The sequence below is a fragment of the Vigna radiata genome, unplaced genomic scaffold, assembly GCF_000741045.1.
Source record: "Vigna radiata var. radiata cultivar VC1973A unplaced genomic scaffold, Vradiata_ver6 scaffold_100, whole genome shotgun sequence".
NCBI lineage: Eukaryota > Viridiplantae > Streptophyta > Magnoliopsida > Fabales > Fabaceae > Vigna > Vigna radiata.
Window position 1 is genome coordinate 570,979 of NW_014544133.1, and position 9,672 is coordinate 580,650.

General features: G+C 30.2%; 1 protein-coding gene across 5 annotated transcripts; it reads left to right on the forward strand.

Moving 5' to 3' along the window:
* The first annotated feature begins 1,763 nt into the window (after window positions 1–1,763).
* Window positions 1,764–6,230, forward strand: LOC106755332 (ureide permease 1). 5 transcript variants are annotated; one of them, XM_014637474.2, is made up of 8 exons: window positions 1,764–1,892; window positions 2,886–3,191; window positions 4,133–4,271; window positions 4,503–4,677; window positions 4,840–4,865; window positions 4,960–5,060; window positions 5,192–5,566; window positions 5,841–6,230. In XM_014637474.2, the coding sequence occupies exons 2-8, from the start codon at window positions 2,955–2,957 to the stop codon at window positions 6,012–6,014; spliced, it is 1,227 nt and encodes a 408-aa protein (XP_014492960.1). In that variant the 5' UTR covers window positions 1,764–1,892; window positions 2,886–2,954; the 3' UTR covers window positions 6,015–6,230. The 5 variants fall into 5 exon arrangements, with proteins under 5 accessions (XP_014492960.1, XP_022633938.1, XP_014492958.1 ...); XM_022778217.1 differs by lacking the exon at window positions 1,764–1,892 and adding an exon at window positions 1,901–1,924; XM_014637472.2 differs by lacking the exon at window positions 1,764–1,892 and adding an exon at window positions 1,970–2,189.
* The last annotated feature ends 3,442 nt before the right edge of the window (window positions 6,231–9,672 follow it).

The following is a 9,672-nucleotide window of genomic DNA, read 5'->3' on the forward strand; positions in this document are numbered from 1 at the left end:
TCAATTGATCCTTCCTTTAATTTTCTTCATTAGACTTGTTTGGTAAACCCAATTTAACAAAACTCTGAATACTGCAAACTTTTAATAACTCTTAATAATTATAATCTAGTTTCCCATCGTGAGACGAGATCATATAAGGTTATAGTTGGTAATATTATATATATACTTTTTTATTACTCACTATCATTTTTTCTCTTTATTTTTTATACCTACACATTTTCTCTTTTTTTTTACACCTAAACTTTTTCTTAGGCTCACGATTGTAATACTAAGTTTAACCAACTATATCAATTTCATATCAATGAGATACTATATAATACCTCATTAAAATTTATGGGTCACATAAGCATGAAACAAGGAAGATAATTCTTAAAGCCTTATTCAACAATTCATCATTTGTTATATTCCATAATACATGGCAATGTATTTATACAAGCTTCATAAAAATATATTAAATAATTATAATAATTAAGAAAAATATAACTACTTCTTAAATGGAGAGGAAATCCACAAATAAAAAATTGTAGTAATAAAAATCGTCCAAAGAGATTGAAATTATTGAATATTAACATGGTAATAAATATCAATTATTACTCATAAAATTGACGTAGTTTAAAAGTAACTACAACTATAAGTATAATTTAATTATTATAAAAGTGCCATAAATTAATTTCATTTTTTTATATGCTCCTGTACTTTTCATTTGATGCAAATATTCTAAATATTCTTGAAATTAATTAATATTGGATTTAATTAATAGTTATTCTTTGTGAAGTAAAATTATTCATAGTCCAATCCCTTTAAGTAGTTTGAGAAACTTAATAAAATTGTTAAGGACAATAATAATAATAATAAGCTCAAATGAAAATTAATTAAATACACTCAATTTTGTATGATTTACGTGTCATTCTATAATTGGTCCATAGTGGTGTTTATGATTATTATTATTGTTTTATATTAAAGGTTTGTCTATTTTCATAATATATTTTTTTAATGGTGTTGCATTATTTATTTTTTTTAAAAAAATAGTTAATACTATCCATTAATGAAACTTTTTTTTTCCTTTTTTTAAAATAAAAGATGACTAGTCACAAATTATATAATTATTATTTTTCTTCACAAATTAATTAATTACTTGAAAAAAGGATGGGCGATGGTTAGTTTAAAAGTATATTAAGAATAATAACAACAATACACAACATTAACAATTTTTGTGTCAAAAATAAAATTTACCTATTTTATAAAAGGTGTGAATTAATTAAGGGAGTTTTATATGTTAGGACAGAAGGAAGGTGTATTGCTTTATATTAATCTCTTCACATTTAAGATACTTTTTAGTTAATTAATAATTTAAAAATTGATTGCATGTATCAACGTTAATAACTTTCCTTCTTGTTATTCTTAATTAGCATGCATATGTATTAACAGAATCTTAATTTACATTGATTTTTAACAAGTATGAAAATAATCTTAATTAGCACTGATTATAGATAAGATGTTTCAAAAGTAAGATTCGAATGGAATCTCAGAGATCCGATTCGGAGAAAGTATCTCTCGAATTTCCCACCAGAGCCCACCCATTACTTTTGAGGTTTTTATCAAAAGAAAAAGCATGAACACAATGTATAATTCTTCATCCAATAAAAGCAAAACAATAATGAATCATTAATTAATATTAAAATCTGCAATAATTGGGATTAGAACCGAAGAGTTGAAATGAAATGATCCTGTGCCAAGATTCCAGTTCACTCTATCTATATGAAGTGTTTATCACAATTCAAAGTTCTCATCATTCTATTAGATATTTTTTTCATTGGTATGTGAGAAAGGACCATTTCCATTCACACAATCATCCTTTTCTCTTTCATTTTTCAGAGTCCGTACAGTTCTTGGTGAGTACTTCCAATAATGCAGATCAGCAGAGGTGGAATATTCTCACCCATCAATAGTTTTTTGAGATTATGAAACCATTTTCCAGGAAAGTTTGGCATGTTTAGTGCTTCATAGTTTCAAACATTTCTCTATCAGCTGGCCCACTACTGCTTTTTGTGTGTGGCTGGAAGCAACTGGGTGGATTTGTAATCACTGTTTGACCTTTTATTTAATAGCTGATTAGCTACCGCAAAGGCTGATATCTTTTGACTTTTCCTATTGTGACTTCCTCTTCTTTCTGATCCATGGATTCCAAGGTAGCTGGATCCTTTTCTCAGTTCTAGGCCATTCAATGTGTATTTCCATGCTTGACTTTCTCAAGATTCTTCGTCTTTTATTTCTCTTAATTCCATTTGGGTGCTTCATGGTTAACTAAAAACTGAATTTTTACTCGTTTATATACTTGTCTTTTGGCTAGTTACCCCTTTCTTCATATCAGTGGAGAGGATCTGCTGACTTGTTAAGGTTTCAATGACTTATCATGGATGCCCTCATAATCAGTCTCTATTTTCAGTTTTTTTTTTCTTTTTTTTTAAACAATCCTAATTGAAACACTGATCTGTCAACTATAAATGTAGACAAGACACTCATTTTATGGATTCAAACCTTGTTCACCAAATTGTTGGAACTTGTCCCTTCTGCTAGATTTACCCCCTTCCAGATCTAACACCTGGTGGCTGCGTTTATGTGCACAGTGTAGTTAATGCTTCTCTTTTTCACACCTACTCAAATTGAGTTTTTCATTATCCGAAGTAACTTTTAAGCCGTTTATATGCAGTTGTTGCACAGTTTATCCTTTGCTTTTGACCGTGATTTTCAAACAGTTTCAAAAGATTCACCTCCTACTCCTATTGCATGAATTTCTAACCTCTTTTGTGTGGATGAACTCATTGCTTAGCAATAGCTAGCATCTTGTACTTTTCTGATGAGTGACTAATTCATGCTGCTTTCAGGAGTTCTTTGGCCTTTGCTCCTTTGTTCCCTCATTATCTGAGAGCAGTTTGTGCACTACTGGGTTGAAAATGTATTTGGTGGAGAGCAAAGGAGGAGCCATAGCATGCATGTTCTTGGCTCTTTTCTTCTTGGGAACATGGCCTGCACTTTTGACCATGTTAGAGAGGCGTGGTCGTCTTCCTCAGCATACCTACCTTGATTACTCAATCACCAATTTCTTTGCTGCTTTACTCATTGCCTTTACATTTGGTGAGATAGGCAAGGGCAAACCAGATGAGCCAAATTTCTTAGCTCAACTTGCTCAGGTATGTATTTTTGCTGGTGTTATCATCATAGAATAAAGGGTAGATTACGTTTTGGTCTTTAGACCTATGTAACTACACTTTGAAAATGATAATTTTAGTCCTCTTCATCCATTTTAAAAGAAGAAAAAACTTTGATACAATACCTATCACTAATTAGAATTGAAGTTTATTCTGTCAGTAGTAAGAGATAATATTTAATGGAGTTTTGTATACTCTATAATAAAAGGAAATTCACTGATTTTCTGGGATAAACACAGATTTATCTTAAAATCTTAGCGATGGATGGTATTGAATCCATCGCTTAAATTCAATATTCATCTGTGTAGTTTTTTTAATGTGCAATTTTTCTTTTTACAAAGATTTAATTATACACTTGGTTTCTCAATTTTCGAGTATTAAACAATTCTAGTCCACTACTGATATGCTTTTAAATTTCAACCGGAAAATGTTGATCAATTATAATAGCAAAGTCCTTCCTTCACTGCTTGTACCAGTTTTTCCAGAATCCATCTTTATAATTTGGATAATAAATACAATATCCTTTTCAAAAAGAGAGTATGTACATGCAAGCTTTTAACTAAAGAGAACATGAGGAAAGATCACTAAAATCTAAGGATGGTTGGAGTATTTTGCTTAATATTCCAGTATATGAACGAAAAATTTTGAGGTGACAATGAAATGTCACGATTTCTGCTAACATTTACATCACATATAACCAGATGTAATGAATTTTTTCTTGTTAGATGTAAAATTTAAAGATTACCCACCTAAACATTATTTCAGAATCTTCTAATAATTTCTTCATTTAAATTTAAACTCTTGTACCATCTACCACATCTAATTTTACCAATCTGTAGTTAAAAGCATGTTTTGCTTTGAACATCATATGCAGTTGTGTTTTTTCTTTTTTCTTTGGCTTACCATTAAGTTATTACTTGCAGGATAATTGGCCCTCAGTTCTTTTTGCAATGGGAGGTGGAGTGGTACTTAGCCTAGGGAATCTATCCTCACAATATGCATTTGCTTTTGTTGGGTTATCAGTTACTGAAGTGATCACAGCCAGCATAACTGTTGTTATAGGTAATTCAATCACACAACCACTCCAAGATAGTTCAATAACTATAACAGCATGAAATGGGTTGGTTATACAAATTACATTATCTCAATAAGTTTACATATATAATTGAATGTTCAAGAAAAAATACAGTCAATGATGTGTGCATAGGCTATCTACTAATAAGTTCTGACTTCTGTGATGATTTTCAGCTTGTTCCATTACTGAACTTTAGAACTTTGTTCCAATTGTAACAGGCACAACCCTGAATTACTTTTTGGATGACAAAATCAACAAAGCTGAGATCCTTTTCCCAGGAGTTGGTTGCTTTTTGATTGCAGTTTTTCTAGGTTCTGCCGTTCATTCATCCAATGCATCTGATAACAAAGCAAAGCTCAACAATTACACAAGTGATTATAAAGAAGCAGCCATGTATGTGTTGTTTGCTTCTGATAATACAGTTTATGTTGAGAAATGAATAGTAGTTAAATTTTATGGTTAATGCTCCTTACTGATTCTCTATTATTGTTATTTTGTCAACTTTCTTTATTAGTGTGTTGCTAATTCTATCTGCAACCTTTTGTTTTGTGCCAGCATCTCTTCAAAGGAAAGCGATTTAGGTAAGAAGCTCTCATATGGTTCAATGTGTGAAGGGAATTTCTCTGTCTGAAAACATGTCAACTTATTCTACCTTTTCAACATATATTATTGCAGTAAAATCGAAAGATCTCGAAAGGGGAAGTAGTTCTGCAGACAATGTTGAAGCAGGAACTGCAGTTTTCCTTTTAGAGCTTGAGGAAAGAAGAGCAATTAAGGCATGCAACTATACTTTTTGATATGTTTAATGTCTTAGTCATGCATTCTACTAATCAACCTTGTATGGCACATAATACACTTGCCACAAACCAAATCCTTGGCCTAATATCTAACTAAAATTCTACTTCAGGTATTTGGGAAGAGCACTTTGATTGGATTGGCTCTAACTTTCTCTGCTGGACTTTGCTTCTCTATGTTCTCACCAGCATTCAACTTGGCAACAAATGATCAGTGGCATACTTTGCCAAAAGGGATTCCCCATTTGACAGTTTACACTGCCTTCTTCTATTTTTCAATCTCCTGTTTTGTTATTGCCATAATTCTAAACATCACCTTCCTCTACCACCCTGTCCTAAACCTACCAAAGTCATCATTGAAGGCTTATTTGGAAGACTCTGATGGAAGAATCTGGGCCTTGTTGGCTGGTCTCCTTTGTGGTTTTGGGAATGGCCTCCAATTTATGGGTGGTCAAGCTGCAGGATACGCAGCGGCAGATGCTGTCCAGGTTAGTCTCATTATAAAAAAAAAGGAATTTGATTGAAATGCAGTGACACTGTAAAACTTGTTTACATTGTCATTGAATCATATAGTTGTTTTGCATGATAAAATCTTTATACTTGAAGTACATCAGCTTTAAACTCTTAAAAAGTATTCATAGCACTTTGTTAATCATAAGCATAACAACTGAAAAAGAAAGTAAAAACCAGCCAAGAAGCACCAAATTTAATAAACTATTGAATCATTTCACAATTTGAACAATATATGTGTTGATCAAACAGGCACTTCCACTTGTAAGCACTTTTTGGGGTGTTCTTCTGTTTGGGGAGTACAGAAGATCATCAAGAAGAACATATATTCTGCTAGGGAGCATGCTGTTTATGTTTATCGTGGCTGTTGCTGTTCTGATGGCATCATCAGGCCACAGAAGCAGTTCTCACACTGCCAAGGAATAATTGCCCATTGCAAAGAAGAAGCATTCTCTTTGTTCATTAGTGTGTGAAAAAAGAGAAGGCAAAAAGGGTGTGGAAGAAGAAATAAAGCAGGAACTTAGTTATAATATTGTTATTGAAATATATTCATTTTTGTTATTGCAGGCTTTTGTGAATATTTCAACTTTCAAACTGCAATTTGTACCATGAAATATATATCCAATGCTTGTTCTGCTTCTATTTTATTGTCTATTTATTGCCTTATCATATGCTTTAAAAATATCAAAGATAAAAATGACAAAGTCTCAATTTATCAGACAAAAATGAGCAAATATTTGATAAACAAAATAGAAAAATCTCTACATTCCTGTTGTCCATAGTTGAAGAGAAGTAGAATATTGGTTTTCCTTCAGTTTCTGTAATTATTGTCCATAGTTTAAGAGTACATTCTTATTTTCCTTTATTTCAAGTATTAGTCTTTCTTAACCTATCTTGGTATATTTTCTTTAAATATAGATTAACTTAGAACTAATGGTTCAACTTTAATATCTCGGTTGAATTTTTATACATATAAGTTATCCTTACTTGTCGAAGTTGATGATTTAGGAATAATGAACCCCAGACTATTTAGTTTTCCTTTCTTCTGTTTTTTTTTTTTCACACTTTACTTTTCCTATAAAGAAAATAGGTTTAATTAGTTATTTTTGTCTCTTTTATAGTTCACAAATGTCTTGGTCCTTCAATTTGATCTTGATTTATGAAAAAATTAACGTAATTAGATTTCAATTTGTAATAAACTGATGTAATTAGATTTTTTTTTCCATTAATATGGTAAAAATAGTGTTAAATATGTCCATTTGTAGCTTTTTGAATTTTTTTTTTATTTTTGAATTTTTAATTTTTTTAAAAATATATTCACTTATCAATTCAAAGTTATGTCATGAGTGTCACGTGAGTCTCAGTTTAATTTTTATATTTGTTTTTTGATTTAATTTAATTTTGATTTTTTTTAATGGAGTAATGTGGGTCTTTCTTCAAATTGGAACAAATTTATTTATTGTATAAATCTTATGTTATTTTTATTAAAACTGACATTTTTATTAAATTTTTATGATTTTTTTTAAACTAACTTTAACTATATTAGTGAATTCCATCTAAATAAATTAGTATTAAGTAAATTTTATTAAGGTTAAATTAGTCATTTGCCATAATAGTTCTAACTTGATCTTTGTCAGGCTTGTTCTTGTTGTTTTTAAATGTATTTACTGTCATATTGATTATTCATTAGTAAATTATGTTTGTACCTTGTAAAGTAACATCATAGACAAGATTTGTTAAAACAAAAAGGTTGACTATGTATACACACAAACAATTTTGAAAAGAGATTTTCATTCTTTACAATGTCTCGTATGAATTGCAATCATTCATTGCTTTTGGTGAGTAAAACTTTTTTTTTTTTTAACTTTAGGAAGATAAATAATTTTTAAAATCGTGTACTATGTTTTTCCATTGCAATTAGGATTGTTTCCTCAAATCTTGTTAGAGACTAACCCCTAAGGTAAACTCTGATATCAATTGAAGAACACGAGAATACACTAGAAGGGGAGGGGGAGGGTGAATAATGTCTTCTTAAAAATTTTCACAAAGGGCATTTGATGAGTTTTTTTAAAGGATTACAAAATAAGGATATTCTTCAGACGATGCAATAGAAAACTTAACAAAAGCTTTTAAGGAACAAAAGCAATAAAGCACCATTTTTATATTGGTTGACTCAACTTGAGCTACATCCAATTCTCCCTAAAGAACTCTTAAGGGGTTCCATTAATATTATCAAAGATTACAAAGAGTTTAACTCACTTTCCTATTATAAGTATTATTACCACTCCTGGTCTCCTAGTCAATCATGACAAGTTCAAATATTATAAACCACTCATGGTTCTTCTAGTCAACATGACTAGTTTGAGTATTCTTACACCACTCTTGGTTCACCTAGTCAACACGACTAGTTCGAGTTTACTCACTCTCGGTTCACCTAATCAACACGACTAGTCTGAGTTTACCATTCTTGGTTGTTGAGTATTATAACCATTCTTGGTTCCTCAAGTACTGTCAGCTACTTTTGGTTCCCTAGTCCAACATGACTAGTACACAAATTTAGGACAAATGTTTCAATACAAACACAAATAGTGTTTTATTATAATTATAGATTGTGTAAGCTCTCATGGAGAGGATTAATACAATATAAAACAATTTGTGAACTCACGAGGTCGTCTTATTGTAAAAGCATTAGACAATATAAGCTCACGAAGTTCTTTCTCTCTTTTCTTCTCTTCTTTCTCTTTTCTTCTTCTTTTTTCTTCTTTCTCTTTTCTTTTTCTTTTTTCTTCTTTCTCTTTTATGCTTCTCTTTTCTTCTTTTTCTTCCCTTCATTCTAGAAGCATAAAACATTGTAGACTTGAAGGTATAATAGAATACTATATATGATGATAGATTTCTCTTCACATTTTATCTTGCTTGAACTTGCTTTCATAATATTTGTTGAGTTGAAGAGTATGAGATGATATAAGCTTTGAGATGAGGTAGAGTTGATAAATGATGATCTTTCTTGAGCATACTCTTTCTCTTGTTCTTCTTCTCTTTTCTTCTTTTATTTTTCACCTCTTCTATTTTTTTTGCTTCAACCACCAACTTCTCTTTAGTTGATCTTCTTTATATATGTTATCTTGTAAGATAATCATTGGACACTAAAGTTAATTTCAAGAGAGCAAGTAGCCTTTAGTTGGAAAGTCAGACTTTAGTCTACTTTTTAAGGGGTCAGAGCTTTTTCTCATAGCATGAAGAAAAACTTGATCTTGTACAATGTCACAGAGCACATGACTTCAAGGGAAACATTTTCATAATGTTCTTCTTCTATCACAACGTATTTTTCTTGGATGTAGTGATTATGATCATATCTTTCTACTTTATTGATCTGCATGAATATCAAGAAATAAAGTATACAAGTATCAAAGTACTTTACCATTGCATTAAATGTTTTGAATGTTGATAAACATTAGATAATGTAGCGTGTTCAAGACATTTTATCATTTGTCATTTCATTCATAAATGTATCATTTGGTAAGACATATAACATGTATAATTATTAGATGGTATAAACACAAGATGTTTTTCAATGGCTATAGCGTTCAACGGACATACATTATACGATATTTTATTTTAAAAATTTGTTTGTTGTAACATTGTGTTGAATAAAAACTTCTTTTAGTCTTAATGTTATACAAGAGATGGACTTTTATTTCTATGAGACACTAGCTTGTTTTGCTCATATAGTTTATTAGATGATTTTAAAGAGAGATGTTTTATTTCAAACGTTGTTTATTCTTTTCTAATTCATTTAGACAACTTGATCTAGAAAACGTTATATATAAATTAGGCTTTAAACGTAATTAAGTATTTTTTTTTATTTAGACGTTATTGCTTTAAACAATTTTTAACTTTTAGATCATGCTTAGATGATACTATGGTTAAAGGTTCCCTATCGTTTAACACTAATATGAGTACTACTTTATACATTTTCCTTAGTCATTATATTGATTAAATGTTTTCATATGTTTTTCAAAATATTGTTTAACATCTAAGTTTCATAAGATTTATACTTATTAGATAAAGACTTTTTTTAGTC